Source organism: Chaetura pelagica, unplaced genomic scaffold (assembly GCF_000747805.2).
Source record: "Chaetura pelagica isolate M959 unplaced genomic scaffold, ChaPel_1.0 scaffold39, whole genome shotgun sequence".
Classification (NCBI taxonomy): Eukaryota; Metazoa; Chordata; class Aves; order Apodiformes; family Apodidae; genus Chaetura; species Chaetura pelagica.
The window spans coordinates 303-25,307 of record NW_009954614.1 but is presented as its reverse complement, the minus strand read 5'-3'; the positions used below and the strand labels follow the sequence as shown (position 1 = coordinate 25,307).

The following is a 25,005-nucleotide window of genomic DNA, read 5'->3' as shown; positions in this document are numbered from 1 at the left end:
GTTAAAACGTTTTGTGAAAAAAATGTATCAGAAGACTGATACGCATGTATTATTTCACTAAATCAAAAAAGGACTTGAAACGAAGCAGAATTGAAACATGTAAGCCTACATATTTATTTCAATTTTTGAAAGTATCATTTCTGCTTTAAAATTTCTAAATCCTACCAATAGACATTAAAACTCCTTTCCATTATACTTAAGTGCTTAAGTTTCTTTTAAGGTAGTCTGTTGCAGGGGTTTTTGTTTTAGTTTGGTTTTGGGGTTTCTGTGTGGTGTATTTTGTTTTTTGAGTTGGTTTGTTGGGGTTTTTTGACAGTAAAAAATATAAGCTTGCCTTCACTAACACTGATTATACAATTAAGAATAAATGCTTAGTTGAATAACTTATTCAAAACTTGCTAAATAGAACAGAACAGTTTAGTTGGATGGGACCTACAATGATCATCTAGTCCAATTGCCAAATGTGTAGTTTTGAAAAATACCAATGATACATATATGTCACCAAGAAGTGACAGGCAAAATCTTTCTAATGCTAGGGGGTTTTATATTGTAATTCCCATTGGAACAAATATTAACACTACAAAGGAAAAGCAGATGGTCCAGCATTAAGGTGGCTTCACTCATTCTTCTCAGCATCAACTCCAAAGTAAGATTTGGCATATTTCTTGCTTCTCAAAGACCACAATTTTTGGCTTCCAAAATGAAAAGCAGTCAGCTCAAGTAAAACATAAGCAACATATAAGCAAATTGTCACTGAAAGTCACCTTAAAGAGCTATCCAAGATTTCTGTCTCTACCTTTTGTGAAAGGTCAACCAGACCTATTTGTCATGACACAAATACAGGGTCTTGCTGGATTTTGGTTTTGCTTTTTTTGTTTGGTTTGGTTTTTTGTTTGTTTGGTTTGGTTTTAGTTTGGGGTTTTTTTTCTGTTTGTTATTTTGTTGTTGTTGGCTTTGTTTGTTTGTTTTTCAATGTGAAAAATAAATCAGTTTTCCAGGTGGCCTTTTTTTATCTCCTGCTACTTCGAAAACTTCCGTGACAGATGAAAAGTTGGTCATAAATACCCAATATGCAGTAAACCTTCAGCATAGTCACTGGAACTGACTTTATCTGAATATTAATACAACTTTATAATGTATACACTATGGTTAGTAGGGATTGTATCTACCTACCTTCTTTTCGTGCTTGAGGTTACACTGAAAACATCAGTCCTATGCTTCATATCAAGTTCCAGTAAGAACTGGATGCCACTTTACACCACTGTCTTAATTTATAAAGCAGTCTATATGAAGCAATCTTCATATTAGGTCACCCATGCCTCCTTCAAGCAATGTACAGGACAAAAGACAAGTTATGGTATCCAAGACCAAAAAGTCGTAGAATCATAAAATGCCAGGTTGGAAGGGACCTCAAAGATCATCTGGTTCAACCCTTCTAGGTACTGCTATAGCTGATATGAGTTGGCTCAGCACCCTGTCAAGCTGAGACTTGTCCAAGGTGGGAGGATCTACCACTTACCTTGGGAGACTATTCCAATGTTTGACTGGCCTCATGGGGAAAAAAAATACCTCTTGTGTACAATTGGAATCTCTCTAGGATCAACTTGTGTCCATTACTCCTCGTCTTTACCATGTGACTCCTTGTAAACAGGGAGTCTCCATCTTCTTAGCAGCCACCCTTTAAGTACTGGAAAATGCTAAAGAAGTCTTCTCTAAGCCTTCTTTTCTCAAGGCTGAACAAACCCAGTTCTCCCATCCTCTCCGCATATGGCAGGTTCTCTAGTCCTCTGATCATCCTTGTGGCCCTTCTCTGGAACCTCTCCAGTCTGTCCACATCATTTTTAAAGAGCAGGGACCAAAACTGAGTGCAATACTTCAGGTGTGGTCTGACAAGCGCCAAGTAGAGCAGGATGACAACTTCTTTATCTCAGCTGGTAATGCCCTTGTTGATGCAGCTGAGCATCCTATTGGCTTTCTTTGCTGCTGCAGCACACTGTTCACTCACGTTGAGCATGTTATCCACCAAGACCCCCAGGTCCCTTTCCACAGGGCTGCTCTCCAGTCAGGTGGATCCTAGTTCAGAGATCTTTCCAGGCAGGGTTTTGGTTTTGTTTCTTTTTTATTTGCTTGTTGTTTTTTTTTTGCAGATTGGACACAAGAGTTGATTGATGACATCTAGTGGAGTATTTTTCTTCTACACTAACCTTTGCCAAAGAAATGGCTTCTAAAGACAACAGAGAATGAGGCCTTTGACTGCATCCAGCATCCTGAACTGCCGAGAAGATGTCTTACAAGTCCATAGCTTTAAAGCACTGCTCAAAGACCCCAGTTGAGGTTGTGACCCTACTGGGCTCAGTACTGTACAAGTATAAATTTATACAAGTATAAAATAAGGTATGACAGCCCTACTTTAAAGAGTTTGTGAACTCAACCTCTCTATCAAAAATAATTTAAGTCTTTGCCAGTAAATTCAGATTTTTTTCAAACTAAAATGAAAAGGACCATCAGCTGATCTTCTGTTTGGTCTCACACAATCAACTCCTGCCAACTTATGATCAGCAGAGTTTCAGAGATAACAGAAAAGGAAAAAGAGAGCAGAAACTCAGCATCTTGAAAATTGCATGAAGCAAGCTGAAAGGGGAGAAATGTTGCTTCCATTAAAACACATGCTAAGAAGGAAGACAGCAGAGAATCAGTAGTATTTTCTCTGCTGAGCCTGTGGAGACCACGACAGAAGTAGTTAATAAACAGAGAAACTGCTGTTCCCTTGGGATCCTTGTGCAGCTGCTGTCTAGCCCCGTGAGACCCAGCTAGCACCAAACTCGTTTGTGCAGGGCAGAGAGGTGAGTCGGATGCTCACCTAAATGTTCCCTAAATGAATGAGTTCAGCTTTCAAAATAAACAGGAATTCAGACACTAATAACAGCAATTCAGTTTCTGCAGACAATCTCTAATATATTCTTAATACCAGGTTTTGGACAGTTTCATTCTCTGCAATGAGTAAGTTTGTTGACAACACCAAGATGAGTGGAGAGGTTGACACTCCAGAAGGGAGAACCACCCTCCAGGATGAGGGGATATTATCTCTCTGATTTATTCTTAATACCAGGTTCTGGGAGATTTCATTCCTTGACATTCCAAAGATAAATTTCTACTGAAAAATAATGCAAAAGAAGTGATAAATGAAAACAAAACATGTTCTCATGTCAGTAGATACACCACGGAATTATGTTGGCTTTACAAAAGAGTATTAAGTACTATTAAATTTGCAGGAAGGTAAAGATGTGTAGAGTTGAAGTTTTTATTAATAAAGAAAGACTGAAGACATTCTGAATCTTTTTGTTCCTTTTTAAATACTACAAAACATAGAGTTAAGAAATGAATAAGGAAGGTGCAATTTTTTTTGTTCTCAGAAGTACCACTTCTTCAAAGAGTACTGATTTTACTTTTAGGATAGCTTCAATGAAAAGACCTTAATAGAAACAAACACAGCTATAGAAAATTGTATCTAAGCATCCTTTATAATTCAAAGCAAAATGGTATAGAATTAAAGGACAAAGAATAAACCTCTTGCTTGTTACACTGTTTTTATTTTGTGTCTCAATGGGAAGAAAATGACAGATGGAAGTATCAAATATGTTTACTCCTATCAGGCCTTTGATATGCAAATGCTTGTTCTGAAAGAATGAGAAATACACTGACCAGCAGACCCTTAGAAGAGGAGCATCACAACCTGAGGGAAAAGAGAGATAAACATTCCTTGGCAGATGCATTATGAATACTGACTACAGCAAGTTCTGCCACATTTTCCTCAGGGAAGTACTGTGTTTTGAAAGGTAACATCTTCACAATATTTGAACGCAAAGAGTGGAAGAAGAGTGAAATATCCCAGGGATGACACAAATAAATAAAATACATCCAGTCGTGCCTTTTTTTTTTTTTAAATTCAGTGCGCTTATAATTCTGTTATGTACCTCCTAAAACAAAACAGACAAGTGCAAACTTCAGCCTCACAATATTTGCCTTGAGAATCTTTTTCAGGCAATGGACAGAAATTAGTTGATTGAAAGGATATGTCAGTGCATTACATTTGATTGCTGCTTTGACTCACTGGCTGGTGGAACCAAGCTGTTCCCATTAATTGCACAAACAATTCAGAGGAGACTGGTCTCTCACACCTTACAATGATGGCCATTTCTGACAGAAACACAATAAATATTAACATTAACTTAAAATATGATCCAAACTGTTTCAAAGTTTGTCACCTTAAAAAAAAAAAAAAAACACACACCAAAAAACCCCTCAAAATAAATTCTCACAAATGGCTGCTAATATGAAAGTGCTTGCAGTAACCCTGCAGTGAAGCCAGAGCAGTTTTCAAATGCACTCAGTCTCTTTTCCACATGTGAAAATCAGTTTTCCCCCTCCATTTCACCAATGCTATTGTACTGCATTTGCATGCAGGACGAATGCTTCATGAAGCAATGTAGAGCACTAAGGTAACATTTTGGTACCAATAAAAAAGCTACTTTACTGAATGCAGCAAAGATTAAACAATCCTTTTTTTTTCAGCTGACAAGTTTGACAGGGTATTAAGCCAGATCACTTGACTAAGATGGTAAAGCCCAAACCAACACTACCAATTTCCTTATGTTTAATGTACTCAATGAACTGCAGACTGTACTTGGGTTTTTTTTAAGGATTCATTATTTTCTACAACTATTACAAGCACAGAAGTCTAATGTGGAGGAAAAATACTGAAAAGATTTTTATCAGGTCACCTGCTTTTCAAGATACCTGCACATCTAATTGTTCACAGTGGAACTACTGTCATGCATTTTCCCAGCTACACATCCTTTTTGAGAAAAGGAGTTCACCATTATTATTTTAATAGCTTATCATGGAGTTTTCTCAGTAACAATAGCTGTTTTGGGTTTTTCCCTCAGAATGCCCATGTTTTATATCCTTATTGCAGTCCTCTTAAAAAACTAAATAAAAAACCTGAAAGCCAAGAAACAAACAAACAAACAAATCCAAGAAAGCACAAACACACACCCTTCAGAAATGGAAAACAAAATAGTTGCAGAAAAACCTAGGAGAATGTATGTGCAAGAAGTAAAAGCACTGATGTTTCTGGAAGTTCAAGCTAAAACCACTACATTAATATATTTTATAGAACTACTACTCATTTCTGATGTAACAGAAAAGTTTAATGCTCTTGTCCTTGAGTTTCAGGTTGAATTGCTCTGCCGATACTATTAACATTTACGTAAAGAGGGATAAGATACAGGAATAAAGAGCCAATCAAATACCAATTACTTACACTGCTTTTCTAGTAACTACACTGATTTTTTTGGATGCAGGCAACTGTAAAAACTACCAAAGACAGAAATTTAGTAAAAAATCAATAGGCTGCTTTATAGCTACTTCACCTTCATCCCTTTCAGGTTTACCTAATTTATTCCCAAAGAGTAGGAAAGCCCATAAATCTGACACAAAGATAACAGTTTTACAGGTTTCTCTTGAAAGAAAATCCTTTTTTAATTGTTACTATTATTAGTACACACACTTTCTTTTCTGCTAACTGTAAATATTACTGTTCAGTAGTTTTCACCATTCCTAGCTACTCTTTACAAATTATATCTTTTTTATACAAGACTGGGTACTGTGAGAAAAAATAAAAAAAGGGGGGGGAGAGAGGGAAAGGAAAAGAAAAGAAAAAGATAAAGAGAAAAAAAATAAAAAGAGAAAAAAAGAAAAGAGAAAGAAAAAGAAAAAAGCAAAGGAAAAAAAGCTGCAAACATTTCAAACTAGAGCTTCCACACTGTGGATAAAATATTTCCTTCTGATCTGGAAATCACAGCTTTCTCAACATGTTTACAATGTAGCAGTTTCTAGTTATGGAAAAGTAACTTCATGCAAAAGAGTCACTACCAAAATTAGCAACCTCTGGTACGAGAATTTAATAACCAAAGATGCTAACTGGTCACGTCTGACTGAATACACCAGCAGCAACTTCAGATGCTTAAGCATTTGCAGACTTTGCTTGGACACTGCAGCACTGGTGAAAAGAGATTATGGGTAAGAAGACTGGTAAATTAATAAAACGTGTGTTGACAGTGTAAAATAACCTCCATCTCACTTTTAGGCCCTTGGCCATACTTGTCATGCATGTTAGTTCCCTCCTGGTCTTTCCAAGACAAAATCTTGATCTGTTGCTGGGGAGAGAGGGTTTCTTGCCAAGGGTGGTGCCGTGAGGCAGAGGTGGCTGTGCCCACATCACCCCCCCTTCTGTGGGAAGTGTGATTCAGCTCCTTATGTCTCTATTATGCCAAGGAGCAGCAGAAATAATTCAGACAAATACACTGATTCTCATCAAACATGCCAGCTAGTGCAGAAGCCTAGAGAAGACCACAGCAAGATACTGCCCACAGGGGAGCCCATCCCAGCAGCCAGCTCTGGTCCCTCATGCCTGCCTCCAGCTGCATCAATGCACAAAAAAGGAGAGGGAGACCTGTCTGTTCCATTGTAGATACAGGTTTCTCAAATGCACTATTACTACAAAATGAGTACCATCCAAGCACTGGATGGTATAAAAGAATAATTCCTCTTCAGATCTTTTTCCCTTAGAGTATTTATTGAATTTACTCTAATTCAACACTCATGGGGTAAGAGCAATCTCAATGCTGCTTTTTAAAAATATGTGGTTTAGTTTTGGGTGATTAGACTAGGAAATGTATTTTAGAAAGGCATATAATTTTATCTGCAGACAGCTTGCAAGCAACATTTTTACGTTTACTGTAAAAAGAAAAATCTCTCTCTGTAGGCTATAGTGATTAGCGTGACCTATATTTGCAAAAGGACAAAATCTGTCCACAGAGAGCAATTCCACAATTATTTGCAGAATTTTAATTTCTAAGCTACCTGGGATGTGAGTGGGTTGTTTTAAAATTTATTTTCATTTAGTCAGTCCACCTCTTCCTTTAGGGGAAAAATTCAGTTTATGCGAGGTTTCTTTATTAACAGTAGTTCATGTTATGGCATTCTTAGATTTAAACACATCACAAAGTTAGCTCTAAGTTTTAAAATGTTGTGATACTAGATCTGGATGTAGATGTCAAATTGCTAGCATAAAACAGCCTGAACTGTTAGAATATATTTTTTCTACAACTTTACTTCATATACTGCTCCTTCATTCTTTAAAACAAAACAAAACACAAACCCACACTAAAAAAAAGTCAAAAAAGTATGAAAAACTTCTGTATAAATAGTAAATCACACTAACGGAGAATTATGAAGGTGGTTGTGCCTGCTGATCCCTGTAAATGTTGTCCTCCCTCTAATCTAAGCCTATACAGTTATTTAACAGCTATAAAGTTGATGACTAGATTTTTTTTTTCTGATTATTATGGCACACATGCATTAACAATTACTTAGTCAACCACTGACTTGATTCTAATTGGCATGACTCTAATGGAAATGAGGCACAATTTTTATTTTGAAACTACAGAACTTTCACTCACCGTTCTTATACTGCACATCACCACAACCGCCAAAATAATAATAATAAAAAATTCCCTGCCAGGTTTATAACCTGGAATTGCTACAAATAAAGTGGTCTGACACTGGAAAATTCTGAGGTCAGTATGTAGTATTTTCATGTGTACATATCAGCACTGCAGGATCTAAAACTGAATCCTAAACTCCTAAGATAAATTATAAAGGACAAGTGAGGTGTTTTAAAAATTCAAATAATAAAGGACCTGGCTAAATTATGTCAGCTTATTCTTAGGTTCATCATAATTACTGTATCAGAAAACCAGCTCTAGCAACAGGAAAGGAAAAAGGAAGTCTGATAGGCTTATGAGCAAAAATAAGTCAGCCACACAACTCACATTTTCTGCAAAAAGAAAAAACAAACCCACATATTTAGTAAAGATAGCATGCACATTTGTTCCTGGGTTTGTTCTTGGGTATATATATGTTGGCGTGTACTTACTTGCCATAGCAAATGTGACTAACCTTGGAGCTTGAAAAGCGTATAGTGCCTACTAATTTTAGCTATGAAGTCTCAGTGGATTTTTCAGCTTTCCAAGTTTGAAACATGCACACAAGAGGCTCCATCTTATAATGAAGTTCCAAAGAAGTGTTCCAGAAAAAATCTGGAAAATGTAATTGGTCTTGTTCTCAGTTTCTTACTGAAATTTCTAACTTATGCTTTTCAATATCCACAGACCAAAATACATATAGTTTAATAGTTTATTTGCAAGTCTGTCCTGAAATACTCTTTTTTGCTTCCTATGGCCCTATACCACCTCACTCCTGCTATCAGATTAAAGCCTGGGTTTCAGAGCCACTAATGCATCAATAACCAATTTCTCCACTGTATTTATTGCAGAAAGCTTTAGAAATTCACAGCTTACAAATCATCACCACACAAATTAAGGAAGAAAGCATTTTCACTAGCAAAATTCAGGTCAATTTAATCTATGTATATAAATTAATACAACTACTACTTTTTTTTTTTTCCTTTTTTCTTTCCCCACCCCCCTCCAGTTAATCTGAGACATTCATCAAAGGGAAAATCTAATGATTTTTAGCAAAAGGAGCCAAGCCAATCTCCCACATACCAGCCAGGTGCCATCCAGAGACCTCAACCAGTTCAGAGCACTGAATAAACTCTGTAGTGAGACTTTTTAGTACGATGGCCATTTCCTTAGGGAAATTATGGATGTAAACAGATTTCTCTTCTGCTAGCCCTGTTTATCTGTTTTTCAGTTAAACACAGTAGTTTATTTTCAGACTTTTCACAAAATATTTGGAATTTCAACAAATGTGAAAAACTTTCACACAGGATATTTCCATTCAAAATTTTAGCCACCTGATTAAGTTACAAAAACAGTACAGCTCACATAACCCAAGTCAATGTATGTCAGTATATGCAAACTAAAATACTTTAAAAAACCCCAACAATACATGAACCACAAAAGACTGAGACATTAACAACTTGTGATTAGAACATGTTTTTTTGACAAAAGTGAAACATTTTGCATGCTGTGGATTTTCAATTTTCTATAATGCAGTCACAATCTATTCTTTTTTTTAATATTGCATGATCAGTCTACTTCACATTTCTTATGGAAAGCATTTTAAAATGCATAATACAAAAGGAAATAAAAAATAATATCAATCTAAATTTCCCCCCCCAACTTTTCTTTGAAGGTAAAATGGATTTTTATTGAGAATTGAAAAAGACATTTTGCAAACTCAAGTTTCTTCACAACACAGGATTTCTCTTAGTAGCTTGGTTTGCCATGACCTGTTAATTATGGTAATTGTGCGTATAATTTTAAACAACTGAAATAAATATGCAAGATGGTAATAATGCATAGCTTATAGATAAAAGTATACGTAGAGGTAATACAATGTATTATTTATTTTCTCTGAGTTAAAGAATCCCTGTTCAGATTTTAAAAAGAAAATGCAAATATCCTCTTACTTTGGGATTCACCTTCACTGGCATCCTAAACACTACAAACCAGCTATGTTTTCAGGCATTCCCCAGTGTCTCTTCCCAGGGTCTTTAGAGTGTCATTTGCAGCTTCTTTTATATAAGTTGTCTGTCTAATGTGGTGGAAAATTTATTGAGCTACAAATAAAAAATACTTTTACATCTTTAACTATCATTCTGGTCTCTGATGTACCAACAATTCTACACTAAAATTCTGGCTGTTCCCACAAAGACATCTTGAACGCACACATGTATAAAGCTTCTCCACAATGCAATAGTTTAATATTGAAGTATGCTACATTTAAAAAAATTACATTTACAAATTTGCAGTGAGATGATACAATGATGAGTATGACCATTAAGACCATACTCACCAAGTGAAATAAATACTTCAGGACTCTAGAATACTCATTAAGCTTGGGAGACTTGGTTTTCCTCTCCCCCCGTTTCTTGCCTTAACTGCCAATACTGACAGATACTGGTATGTAAAATACAGCACATATTCAAATGACTTTTGAATATGAATTTTCAGTTTTTCTATCTTGACTACCTATATTCACTTTTTCCTTAAAGACTTTTTTACAGTAAAATTGAAATCTAAATTCTGACTCTGCATAGAAGATGCATTGCTATCAAATTTACTGTTCCATGGGGACTTTATTAGGGCTGCAACTGAACTGTGCATCATTTTAATTAGAATTAACACTTTCATCTTGTTTATGAATGCATATAAGATAAGCTTTGAAAAATTTAACATCTGGGAATACCGTCAAGCTGTCACAGCAAAATTAAGACATTTCACATACCTAGTTATTATATAATAATAGCCAGCTACCAAATAACTAAACATTCATTGTTAGCATTTGGAGTATGATCTCTTTATGCATACATTTCCATGTCCTTCAGGAATTTATTCATGCTTTGATCACTATCCCTTTGAAGCAATGTTGCTTTAAAGAAAGATATTTCAAGTGCAGTCCTTGACTCTGTTAGATGTCTCACTGGTAGGTACGAGGCCTATTTTACATAATTTATTCTACCATTAGCAGACATAACCCTGGAACAGCACAAGCTTGCTGCAGTGGGTCAGTTCCCAAGGATCACATTCCTTTGCTGAGATATTTACTTTGCAGGGTAGAAAGATTGATAGAAATTACTGTTCAAAAGACCAGCATCACCAGGTTAGCCACCTCTAGTGAAGTCAATATTCTTTACTGTTGAATATTCTCCTCTGATTTGAAGGGTCTCCTACAAGTAAAATTAAGAGGAGAGGGAGCAGGGGGGAAAGCCAAAACAAAACCAAACTAAAACCCAAAAAAACTAAAGCCCTTCAAGAAATGAACCTTCAGCACATCAACTAAATTATTACAGGATTGCATTTTAGAAAAGTGTCAGACCATAAAAAATGGTCTAATTTTGTTAATGGAGCCTTTTAAGTCTACATCAATCACAAAAATGCATGTATTGCTGCTCTGATTGTGATGCTTAAACATGGTGGACAAGTGTCAGGTGAGGTTTAGGAGATGGGTAACAGTCTGGAGATCAGGTCTGAGGCAGATTGTCTATGAGCTGCTGGTGAGGAAACACAGGCAGCTGTTGCCTCAGAGAAAGAGGTAAGGAAGGCGTGAGACGTGAGACCACCATGAGCAGATAATGGCTCCTGCAAGAAGGGCTGTGGGCCTGCTCCAGTGGAGGTCTGGGCTGGCTCCGCATGTTGTGTGGAACACAAGAAAGAGCTGCCACTTATCACTGCAGTTGAAATGATGTCGGGATACATGGATTCAAATAGTGGTTAAGCAGTTGCTATGAACCATCAGCTGTAATGGCACTACTTCAAATGCATACTATAACAAAACATAACTGCATAAACCTCTAGGGAAAAGGTAATATATGGTAACCAATAAGAATTAACTTTAATTTCTTTGGCTGTGCTTTCTTTCATACCATTGCTGTGAGCACTAAACACCTAATAAAAACCTAGATCCCTCAAACTCCGCAGAACTATCCTGTACAGTTGAATATCTATGTTCGGCACAGGAACACACTGTCTGGATGTTGAAACATGAGACTTTGTGGGTTATCTTTGGTAATACTATTTTTTAATTTTTTTTTTTTTAAATGCTACCAATATAATAGCCTCGTTTTCTCATTTGGACAAGTAAACAGTTTTTACATTTAGAAAACATTTTCATCTTAGAAGTATGTCAGAGGATAAAGAAACATGCATACTCCTGAAGCACTACCTCAAACTCTTGGCACGCTATTAATAAAATGGAACATTTAAGGACAAATATATTTTGTTTTTACATAAAAGAAGCAGAAAAATAAGGCATGAGTAGGAGAAAAAGGCTGTAACAAAATTACATAAAGATAAAAACAAAAACAGCAATTGAAAAAATTGCAGAAATGCACTCAATCAAATCCAATTTTTTTGCCTCAAAGTGCCCTAGGAAGGTGCATCCACTGCTTAGAGCAGGTTGATACAGAAGAAACAGAAGATAAATACCTTCCAACTTTCTGAAAATTTTCATCTTAACAACCAGAGAATCCTGTTCAACAGACATACTGAGAATGCTGTTTGCACATACAAAGAATAACCATTGTATTCAGTTTGACTCTCTTCAAATCCTCCAGTCAATTTTAATCACTGATCAGCATAAGAACTATTTCTTTTGTCCCGTTTATCTTTGGAAGTATTTATCTTTTAATCAACATAACATGAAAAATGTTAATAAAAAACTTTTACTTGATGACTTACCTAAAAAGAGAATGAAAGTAAGACCTTTGGGATATAGAAGTAAACTTGTCACCAGAATCTTCCCATGATTTCCCAGCAAATTAGCTCTTTGGATACAATTCACTTTTTATACACCAAAATAAAATTATGAACCATAAGTTAAAAGAATTTTCTGTCTTCAGGACATGTTTTGTTGTGTTTGCTGTTAATTGGTGTTTTGTTTGGTTTGTTTGTTTTGGTGTTGTTGGTTTGTTGTGTTTTTTTGCTTGGTTTTGGTGTCTTTTGAATATCTCAAGATTATTTGAAAAAATCCAAATTATATGAGATGAAAGCTCAGATAGAAAAGAAGATTTAAGAGAGACAAACTACAATATTTACATAAATACCACCAAGATTGATACTGAGGGAGCAGTAAGACCAAAAGAACACATCAGAACTTGTTCAGATTAGCAGATATGGGAAGCGAGATGCTGGGCAAGCAGAAATATTCTACAAAGTAGGTCAATAACAGTAATAATGATAATGCCAAAAAGCAGTAAAACAAGTAGCAACAATAGCACCTTTATAAGATTATCACGGATATGCCAGAGCAGGGGCAGATGTTTCAAAATAGTAAACCAGCATCCCTAAACTGTAAGATGTTCAGCTACATTTCCTTTTATATATTACCACCGGGTGCCATGAGAAATGTTTCTGCAAGTGAGCACTAGAATCTGCCTGCCCAGCAAGCTCTTCCAGCTCCCCACAAAAGATGTTAAAAGCACGAAGGACACCAAAGCACTATGACACTACAGACGCAAAAGAATCAGTTTCCTATTCAGAATTTGGCATCCAAAAGTAACATAGCAGCTGACCTTCTGAAGTTTCAGTTACCGAACCTCTCTTCCTGCCAAGAGACCTCCAAAAGTCTTCAAACAGCACTGCAGCTCAGTAGCCATCCATCTTCATCATTTCTCTGGAAAGCTGCAGGTTCAGCTCTGTAAATTGCAGCGAACTGACCATTTCAACTCCATCAAGCTGAAGGTGCTGAGCCTTCTCGACACAACAGGGACCAGGGAGCAACATACAGCCCTCACTCTGACCCCAGAGCAGCTCTGGGACACACTGCGCTCAAGCAGTGGTGTGAGGTGATGTGCTACCAGGGATGAGGTTTTGTTTTGAGAGGAGCTGTAAAGGCAGTCAAACTTCTGCCCCCTCAATAAGTATTGTGTCACGAACCCTGAACTAAATTACTAAGGACAAAGAAATCTCGGTAAGTGGCACCGCAACTTTCATGGAAGTTTTCCTTTATCTCCTTTTTCTCTTATACAAAGGTGTCAGTCATAAATCTGGTTGTTAATAGTATTGCATTTGCCAGTCAATTATTTCTTTTTCTCTTTGGCAAAAGCTTAAGCTTGTGAGCAGCCTCCAAATTGCTTTGCTCAAATGATGCCTGTAACATGGAAGAAAATTTGGAGACGTGTGTGCGTGTGTGGGTGATTTCTGAGAATCTTTTGAATACTACTGCACTTAAAATCTGAGTTAGTCCATGACATTTGTTGACTTTATAGTCTGTCAACCTTGCTGTGTAAAACACCTGCTTTCAATATTATTTTCAATCTTAAGTTTTAGGAAAAAAAGGGTAAGTTGCTTAGCTAAAGCAAATCTCACCTCACTGGCATTCTTACCAAGAGTTATAAGAAGCAAACACAGTTCAAGTTATCAAACAATCCTACATGTTCTTTTGAATTCGAGACAAACTTTCTGTCAAAAAAGTCTTAGCAACCACTTTACTCCTGCTTGCAATTCCCAGGATACACCCTGCAATAGGAAACCCTTTATTGATTGCTTTTGAAATTACATTTCTCAGCACAAATGCTTTAATAATTGACTGAATAAAATGATGGGTTACCTCTCTGGGAACAGTTCCATTACAGATTGTGTTTTATGGTTTATTTGTGAATGCATTACTCATTAATAACTTTCCTCAGAGAAAGTACAGGGGATTATCTTCAGATTTTAGAGCTCAACTTTATGAGGTCTCAAAGGGACATCAAGTATGTCATAATAATAACATTCTAAAATGTTTAAATTTCTTCAGCTTATGCTTAGTAGCAGCATGAGAAAAAACAAGTGTTGTTTGTTGTTTTTTTAAAGCAAATGAATTCCTAAATTCTGAGAACTCCTGAGCCTGAACTCTCCCTGAATATTATACATGTGTACTTATCTATATGAAGTGCTAAGATTTATTTGAAATTTCTTACCAATATTAACAAATCCACAGCCTACTGTTGTGTTAAAACTTGGAAACTTTCACTGAGCACTGACTACAATTTTTTTCATGGCTGTATGTATTCTTATTATTCAGAGCTCCACCACAAAAAGTCAATGATGAAAAAATATTCCAGAAACTGAATTTCCACTAAGACAAATACAACAAACCCTTATTAAGCCAGAACTGTTACTTCACTGCAACATATGCCTATGGAAGTCCTTACGACATGTTTTTTTACATGATTGTGCAGTTAAATTGTTTCTTTGTCCATGTAGTGGCAACATTTTTATATCACCACTTTCTCACAAAGTATTTATCTTCTGCAACTTTCATTGACTTCTGCACTTAACAAATTTTATTAGGTCTTTATAAATGAACCATTATGGTTTGTCACAGAACACCTCTTCAGAACTCATTAAGAAGTTCATTTTTCAGCATATTAAGTTGATGAAACCTACACACTAAGCAGAATATACTTGACTAAGAAAACCCCATCATCCAGCTGAAGGAAAACCCCCTATGGATGTAACAAGATATAAGCAACCAATACTGAACTTTTACATCCATTAAACAGAGAAGGGTACAGTTTTCACTCAAGAAAAACTCACCTACATTCAATATATTTGATTATTGAAATAGTTAAAGTTGATCGTGTGTTGATCAAGCCAATCACTCCCAAAACACGGAGAAAAAAACTAGTGTGGTTAGCAAGGAGAAGCTGTGTTACTCAAGAAAGGAGAAGCACTTAGCCTCTCCAGTATGTGATACACATTTTGAAGTACAATCCCACCACAAGAAACACAAGAAAGCAATGTAGGGTATCTTCCTTCTTCACCTCTTGCCATACTATAGCATCCTACATATCAGTCTGTTAGTCCTGTTTTTACCAACACAAGAAGAACTTGAATGTTAGCATGCATCAAATAAACCTTTTTCAATTTGTTTCATTAAAAGTCTATTTTGGTAAGCCAAGTATAAAGCTTGACCAAGAATTCAATTATCACTAGATTATTATCATTGGAAGACAGTGGCTTACCCTATCTAGGGAAATCCATCCGCATGCAGATTTACTAAAATATTTGTGAATGAGACCTACAGACACTGTCCTTATTTCCTACTTTGGCACCTTGGTGACACACACATAGCACAACACAAGAGCACCTCCCAGCCTATGTGTACCAGCCCCTTCACACTTTAGAGTATGAGAGTTGACAGACCTGTACTGTTGCTATCTCCACTACCTGCCCTGCAGTGGTGAGGCACACTGCACATGAACCTCATGGACAGAGGGGAAAAAAAAAGATATCAAAGTAGCTGAGGAATCTGCACAGCAAGTTAGAAAATAACAACTAATCAAACAACAATTTTAAAATCCATCCATTCTATACACATTTGAATAGATATATGACTATATTTGAAAGTATTAACATGTACATTTTAAAACTTAAGAAAAACATTAACAACTTGCTTCCAGTAGTATACCAAATTTTGCAATTGGTCATCACTGGCAGGTACTTCTTTCAGCAGAGCAAGAACAAGTAATTGTTATTTACTATGGGCCGCTGCTAATCTCAGATCTTGCAGCCCTATTACCAAGTTATACACAGGAACAACAAAATCAATCACTGCAGTCCCTTTGACAATCTTTGTCTCCTGTTTATCAAGAATTTATGGTAGGATCAATATCCAGAAGTATACAATAACACAAAACCTGAGGCAAGACACATCTGAGTAATTATTGTGCTTTTGCTTCTGAAAATTCAAGTCTATGTGTACAAACGGAAAATAGTGACAGCTTTTCAGTTTGAATCTTGCTATTTAACCAAAGCTGGATTGCTTATTCTGCCACCAACTACGTTTCACACCAAATACTGCACTGTATTGCATATCGAAGAATAAAAGTAAAAAACAATAATTACCTAGTATTAATTCAGTTTGCAAATAATCAGTTTCTTATATCTGCATACTTGATTCAGATACAGTTAGAAAAAAACAAAGTTTTAATTTTTATTTTTACAAAGCAATATACTGCAAAGCAGGTTATTTAATATTTTTTTTTAAATTGAACTAAAAGCCACAGGTACTGTTCAAAAAACAACATTTAAATGATCTTCAGAAGATATCAGTGTAGAAGAGATTATGATATACAGCTACCCCCTTTGACATCCAAGAAGGAGGAAGAATTTTATAGCCTTCCCACCCTCCCTGCTCTCTGGGATGTTCTCAAGGGATGCCTGCTAATCAAAACATGTCCTGCAAGGGTGCAGAGCAAACAAAGAATACTATGAGATAATTTACTATTATTTATATTATTATTTTCTACATTGTATATATTATTCATTATATATAATAACCACATAATATAATAATATAAAAACGACAGAGTTGACACTGACAAATAAATTGTCACTCGGGTCAATCTGTGCCAGGGGAGGTTGAGGCTAGATCTTAGGAAAAAATTCTTCACAGAAAGAGTGGTCAGGCATTGAAACAGACTGCCCAGGGAGGTGGTGAAGGTACCATCCCTGGAGGTGTTAAAAAAGGGGGTAGATGTGGTGTTTTGGGAAGTGGTTTAGGGGTTACAAGTTGTAGGGCAGATGGTTGGCCTTGATGACCTTGATGGTCTTTTCCAACCTTGACGATTCTATGATTCTATGATTGCCACGCCTGACCACTCATTCTAACCTTTTCCGTATCATTTCTATACATGCTCCTGCCTACCTCCCTTCCTGTTCCTTCAAAAATCCACACTCTCTTTCTGCACAAGGTTGTTGCATTTGCACACTGCAGTGACTATCTCTGAAGTGGGCTCACTGTGAAGTTTCACTTGAGGTTTCAGTTGAAAGTAGAAAATCAAAAGGCTTGAATTTCAGGGAGAAATGAGGCTTCAGTTAGAATTTATTTTTTATTTAATCTCCCAAGTTCATATTATCATTCCACCTACCTGTCTGCCCTGTATTTTGAAAGGAAAAAGATACTTAAGAGAATTGAAGCAAGTTCCATCTGCAAGCAAATCACCTGTAGTGCTTAGGAGACAAAACATATCAGCTAATACAGACACTGCAAGAAGTCCCAGGAGCTTCCACACCTGTCCCATTTCACAACAGAAAAAGAACAGTCAGTGGATCTTGTCAGTCCTCCACTCATTCAGCCTTTCTGAGAAATCACCATCTCTGGGTATTCAACAGAGTTGCCAGGGAATTACACTCTCTGTCTTAGGGATCTACTCCAGGGCCAAGAGAACTTTCCCAGCTTTCCTTTACAAGTCTTCCTTTGGTGCTTACAGAAAGGCAAAGAAGAGTATATCCCATGAGTATATAAATACCTGGGAGAAAAAACAAAAGGAACCTTACTCTTTATTGTATCTCTGTAACTATGTGGAAATTTATCACACCAACATACATATATTTTTTCTCTTCTGTTTTACTGCCAGCAGCCAAGTAACTAAACCATGACTGTATCGTTAACTCCTTGGTAATCCAGTAACAAACACATTATATTGGTATGTATATGAGGACCAGGTCAGGTTGCACTTGCAAAATTAAAATATTTTCAAATTTAATCAAAAGGAAAGGATAAAGACAGGCCAAGACCAAAAAACTAACATTGAAACTTTACCACAAATTTGAGTAATAAATAGCAGAAAGAAGTGTTTCTTCAATTAAACAAATGCTCAATGCATTCAAAGAATGACAGAATGGTTTGGGTTGGAAGGGATCTTAAAGATCATTCAGTTCCAACCCCCCTGCACGGGCAGGGACATCTCACACTAGACCAGGTTGCTCAAAGCCCCATCCAGCCTGGCTTTGAATGCTGCCAGGAAGGGGGCATCCACAGCTTCCCTGGGCAACCCATTCACTTCTGCATAGTGTTTGATTACTTAAGAACCTAAAATGAATTCTGAAATTGCTATAGTAATAAGTATTTGCTATATACAATTGATTTCTTATCTGCAGTTAATTTCTTACCTTGATTAAATCACGTTATTTTTGGTAAATCATTGAAGAATCAGACTTCAGTTAACAGTAACACAACTATTACTATATCATACCTAAGAAAACCTGAACTGTTGTAATTAAGTTTATATAGTTTTCCCTGACATGGCCTATATATAAAATATATTTGTTAAATTTAGCACAACCTATCTTGCACTCACATTCAGAAAAGATATTGCATTGAACTTGCTATTTTTAATTGATGTTTATTAAAATCCTGTGCAGTACCTCCTCCAACTATGCTATGACTTGTGAGTGGGGCTGGTACCAATGATTTAGCAAAGCAAGCACTTCATATTAGATTCCCATTTATGAATAGCATTGCCAAATTATTGGTACTAACTTGTCTCTTAATCCCTAAAGAAACAGAAGAATATGTGAATGCTGCTGCTAATTCATGATCTTGAGGAAAAAAAATCTCAACATTAAATGTAAATCAAAGAATGACAGATTGATTTCAGGTTATGCCATTAAGAAATGTTTGTGACACACAAATAACTGTGAAACACTTTCAATCAATGTGACTTTTTTCCCCACTGAGTTCAGCAAAGGAAGACAGTCCCCAAATTAATGAAAAATCCTCTATCAATGTGTCTCTGAACTGTTCTAGACACACTGGGGTATACATTTAATAAGTATGGATATTTTAAGCCGGTTTTGAATTCTTCTCAGACACTTTCACTCTAAAATGATATTTTCACTCTGAAATAATACTTCTTTTAAAAGCAAATACAAGAGAGAGGGAATATACTGATAGATTAATAGATAAAGAGAGATTCATATAAAACCAACCTATATTGAATTAACTGAAATATTGCCAGTTAGGTTATTTTCAGATGCCACTTGCTTCCCTATGATTTTAATAACAGTGGTAAAACTGATCAGACATTTTTATTCCCATTCATGCTGCTTTGTGAAACTATGAGCAATGACAAAGGCAGAATATGAATCTTTATACCATTTAGTTCTTCCTGAATACAGTGTGTACCTCCACAAATATCAAAACACAATTTTACTACTTCAACTCTGTGACAGATAGGCCACAATCACCACAAAGACCTTATTATTCCCCACTGAACGATGTGCTGGTGTGTAATTTAAAGTTTGACACCCTCTGCAAGTTTTGACTGTGTCACAGAGTACATCTGTGAGGAGCACTGACAAAACAAAGTAAAATACTTCTGAGACTCAGATTTTTAACTCCAGCAGATGAAAAGAAGGGACAAAAGAGCTTTGGGTTGGGATCTGGGGGAGCCACCTAGAAGACATTAAGATTGTTTAAGCACATCTCAGGTCTTAGCCGACCTAAGATGTAGTGGCTTCTTTTCTCTTCCCCACCAACCCTTCACTCACCCCCTGCTTATACAAAAAGAAGCTAAATGTAAATTTTAAAAATTTTCCCTTAGACAGTAACGTTCAAATATTTCATGATTTAACAGGTATGACAGAATTAATTGAAGATGTATTGATAACTGAAAAACCTTTTAAACTGTAAATTTGTGATACGTGCCTCAGCCAAGAATCAAAGTCTCAAAATAGGACATTAAGACTGTCTGAAAGATTACTCTCAACACTGGTGCTGATCTCAGTTCAGATCACCATGCTCAAAACAGTCACAGTATAAAATACATTCCCAGCTGCCTGGGCATGCACCTCTACCAGTAGCTTTAGCATAAAGGGCAACGAGACCAGCTGGACAGTAACCCTTCTTACTCATTGTTTAAGCACAAGAGTTGAAGAGTGGGCACTAGTGAAATTAAATTGTTGCTCTTCAGTTCTGAAAGTATCTTATCCATTTGGGTTTGCCTTAGGCGTGACATTAATGAAGGAAGGCAAGACAGACTGAAAATCTGTCAGAAAAAATAGTACTCTTCTTAAAACATGCTGAAGATGACTAAAAGGACAACATCAGACACCTATGAAAATTGTTTCAAAAGACATGGAAGTTCCATCAGATTATAGTTTTCTTTAAATAGTGATGTATCAACTCTTGGGGCAAATACTCACAGCTTTAGGGTATTTCTTATAATTTAAGAGGTGCCTATTCAGCAACAGACTGAACTGCCAATTGAATAAACAAGTGGAGTCAATGCACAGCAGAGAAGTTTCCTGACTGTTTTGAGGGCTTTTATTGCTGGTTATATTGTGTAGGTACAGTTCTAGAATATAACTCACTCACATAATGGACAAAAATTCATTGAGCATCAGTGTCTTGAAAAAAATCCTTACCTGATTAAGAGAGAAAACTTTCGACCTTATGGACAAAATTATCCTTGCTTCCAGTAATAGCAATGCCAAAATTATATCTTCACCATGAGTGCATTTTGATTATTAAAACCAGTAAGATTATGCAACACGTTTCATTTTCTGATTACAATGCATACTATGCTTTAGTTCTCTATATTATCCAAGGCTGCTGTGCAACATTGCCTAATATCCTCAAATCTGAGGAGCTCCTAAGCAAAATATTTGGACAACAGCCATGTCCCTTGTGTAATTCATGGATACGGACTCTTTCTAATTTTTGCTAGAAAGCAAATGTTGAAGCAGAGTGGTAGCTCAGCAGCTACTGAGGTATGTGATTCTCAAGTCACTTTGAAACTGTTATGTACAGTAGAAGAACATACAAATTACACATATCCTTTAGTAATTCTTTCTGAAGCTAAAAACTAACTACTAAGAAACTTTGCAGTATAAAAATATGCATGCCTTTTATGATGAAGTATGTGTCATCTATCCAGCAGTCCTGGTAAGTGGAAAATAAGTCTCAAATGCATGTTCTTCATAGATAGTAGTCTCAAATTGAATCCAGAATAGCCCAGGATCCTGGGCTTTACTCAAGTATAACACAGCATTTACCAACTTTTAGCAATGCATTGATGTTCTAAACAGCACAGAAGTTTAAGTAAACTTCATCTTCCCATTTATGCATGAAATCCAGTTATCACTAAGTTCAACAAACACAACCACCTCTCTTAAGAGCAGGAAAAAGACATGCAATGACACTTGGATTGTGCAAAAGACATACTTTCTTTTCCTGGGTGTGTTCATTGTCTACCTATGAAAATGAGGGGCTGTTAAGGGAATAACCTGCATTCCCCTTTATAGTTAATTTCCATGTTGAAACCTTGATTTGAAACATTCTTCCAGTGCTCTAATAGTGACAAGGTGCAGTGCTGTATTGATCTATACATAACAGCACCACATACAGTCCCTGCAATATTCTTGAAGAGAACTCACCAAGCACAGCTATCCTCAGATAGACAACTCCTAAGATAAAAGACAGTGGCAAAAAACACTCATCAAATAATTGATGCACTGACACCTACTTCACAAAAAAATGTGTTACTACATTTGTACATTAGTCTCTGTGAAAAAGCAGTATTAGATATAAAGCATTACTTAGGTACTGTGATTGAACAATATTGCACACTTTTGATTGTCCCTTCCAACCCCTAGGATTCTGTGATTCTGTGATTTTAAGCTTTTGCATTAATCCTGAATGGGGCTTCTAACATCTCCAATTGAATCTAATACCTAATGATTTTCTACTACGTTAACATGAATGTTATTCACGAAGGCATTCAAAATCTTTTTCTTACAGAAGCATGAATAATGAAATAATCTCTTCAGGTGAATTAATCTCCACTGGTTTTATGTGCTTATCTTGAAAAATCTGAGTTAATTGCCTAGATTCTCTTTCCAGGTATATGGAGGTAAAAATGATGTTTTTAAGTCACTGCTCACCTCATCCTGCAATATATATCTAAAACATGCTAGAGGAATCCTACTCCAAAGCCAGCACTTAATTACAGTAGCTACAGAACAAGTCAAGGTGACTAGCTGATCAACACACTGTGGGCACCTAAAATTAGACCAAGTGAAGGTCATCTTTAGTTACTATAGCAATGCCCAATATCATGACTTCAAATAACCTTGCTTATTTCTGGACAACTGACATTCCTTGAAAACATGATGCAATATTTTCAATACACAATGAGATATACGCTGTGCATACAACATCATAAGACTTTTTTTCTTACCATGGCAGGAGCCATCCACTTCTTCATATCCTACACTGCAGATGCATCGTCCAAGAGGCACAAGCCAATCCCCATCTGCTCCACAATACAATTTTGGAGTATCACGTTCCTCCGCACTCTTCACACAGGAGCCCCGTACTTCCACCAAAGAGGAAGAATCAACCCTTGGAATAGTATCAGGAAACATAGCCAAATTACGGACCGTGAAAGGGCACTTTTTGTAATAAACACGGACTGAGACCAAAGCAATGCATGCTCCAATGTCCTGAAAAGCAAGATAAAATCCTTTCTTGTTTATTGGCCCAACCTCACGAACTTCTGTGTTGAGTTTAAGAATGCGGTCACCCAAGTCCATCTGGGTGAAGCTCTCATCAGCTGCAATGGTGTCAATTTTAGTGTACTGGTTTGGCTTGAACTTTACTCCATGAGACTCCTCTGACTCCATGTAGTAGAGATTGAAAGTTTCCTTGCAGGTTCCCAGTACCCATGGAATACTGTTGCAGTCCCTCAGAGTAAACTTCAGTTCCACATAAATTTTCTGTGCAGCATCACGGGAGATCCAGTTTGTTCGAAGCCAGTTGTTTTGGTTTGGTTCCATCACATTACATACCTGGTAAGTATGAATGGGATGATTGTGTTCATCCATCTCAGTTATGGAATCCCACTGAAAAGAAATAAAATTGTTTGAAAATTAAGAAAAAAATATGTAGCATGCATATGCATATACACAGAGCCCATGTATACACCCACACCCATGTACACGTGGCTTAACCAAGAAGAGTTATTTTCTTAAACTTTAGTGCCAAGAGAGTAGTTACAAACAGGTACCAATTACAGAATGCTACAAGTTTTATTTCAGATACTCTAGCATAAATTCATATTAATAAAAAGATTTTTAAATTAATGTTACTAAGTAGAAGAGGGAAATATGGCCATGTTTATATTAGCAAATCTAGTAAGTCTGAAGACATTCCTAGGCTTGAGAATCAATCATCTACACTGAAAATATTGCTAGAACAGTCCTGGTACACCAGAGGGTTGGCTCTCTGGCTGTCCAAGCAATTCCCATAGGTCAGGCACACAGCCCTGGCTAGGCACTTGCAGCAGTCAGCAGCTGAGATGCAACCACTCTGGTTTGGTGGGCCTGAGGTGTTTGGTGTAGGTTGTCCAGGTTTACAAAATTGTCCTAGAAGCATTTAACTGTATATATACACAGATGTTACATTTCTGGCTCCATAAGGTTTGTATTACACTGATTTCCACTAGAAAAACACCTTAAAATAAGATCAATTAAAACATCTGTCACAGGCATCATGTCTTTATAAATTATCTTTCTTACAATTCAGAAATAGAGGATTTATTTTTTTTCTTCTCCCCTCCTCCCCCCACAAGGTTTTATATTACTTCAACTTCACTAATATGTTCTCAAATTCCAGTGGAAATTCCTCCATACAGGCTCTCAAAAAACATACATCTTTGAAAAATTATCCAAATGCTACCTATGAAAGGCTAATCAAATGCCCAATTTATTACATAATCTGGTACTCTAAAGGATTATCAACATCCCCAAAATAGCTTTGATATAATTGAGTCAACTTTCCACTAATCACTCCCAATATCAACATAGCATTATATATATATATATATTATTTTTTTTAAAATGAAAACACAGATCTAATTATAGCTTTATATCCAAAAGCAGTGTCCCACCAGAAGTTTTATTGCGGCTTTTGGATGTACTGTTGTCTTATAGCATTGACATACCAAATAAGCCAAAAACCTGTTCATCAATATCACTTAAAATGCCACCCGACATTGTTTTAATACTATGAAACATAAAAAATACATTATTTCTGTTCATGGTTTAGAATATTTGGAATAGATGTATTATGAAAATATATTTTGTTAAAATTATTTGCCTGCAAAAAAGATGCATGAGCTTAAAATTGAGAAAGAAGTTGAAAAGTCTATGGAGTATCTTCACATCTACCAGCTTTCTCAAATTTTGTTTCTCCTTTGGTTAAATTAACTGTATGACATTTTAAAATTTTATATTAATTACATACAGGTGTACACACATAACATGCCAAAGAACATTTGAATTATGCACTATATACAATTCTAAGAACCTTACTCTTCATTGTTCAAATAATTTCAAATTCTGTTAGCGCCATGATAAAAACTCACACATTTTTCTGATTTAATACATACAGTATCAAAATTAAAGTTACACTTCTAAAGATGCATTTTGAGTACTTCAGCAGCTGAATATTCATACCTGTCTACTTAACTCAGTATTTCAACAGAGGTCTAGTCGGCCTGTGGCCTACTGGATTGGGAAAAATTTAGGAAGTACAAATTCAGTTTATGTTTTTTAAACAATAACAACCATTTAGAAACACTGTGGAAAGAAAGATTTATCTGCCAGTCTCTTTAAGATGAAAGATGATGGTACTACTTAAGAG

General features: G+C 36.2%; 1 protein-coding gene across 1 annotated transcript in view; it reads right to left on the bottom strand.

The window, feature by feature from the left end:
- The window catches only part of EPHA6 (EPH receptor A6), a gene marked incomplete at its 5' end in the record, with an annotated part of 345,320 nt that extends 322,116 nt beyond the window's left edge, over window positions 1-23,204 (bottom strand). Inside the window, one exon of the mRNA XM_010005499.1 lies at window positions 22,541-23,204. Coding sequence (XP_010003801.1) covers window positions 22,541-23,204 — 664 coding nt within the window. The remainder of the gene's footprint in view (window positions 1-22,540) is intronic.
- Window positions 23,205-25,005: the final 1,801 nt, after the last annotated feature.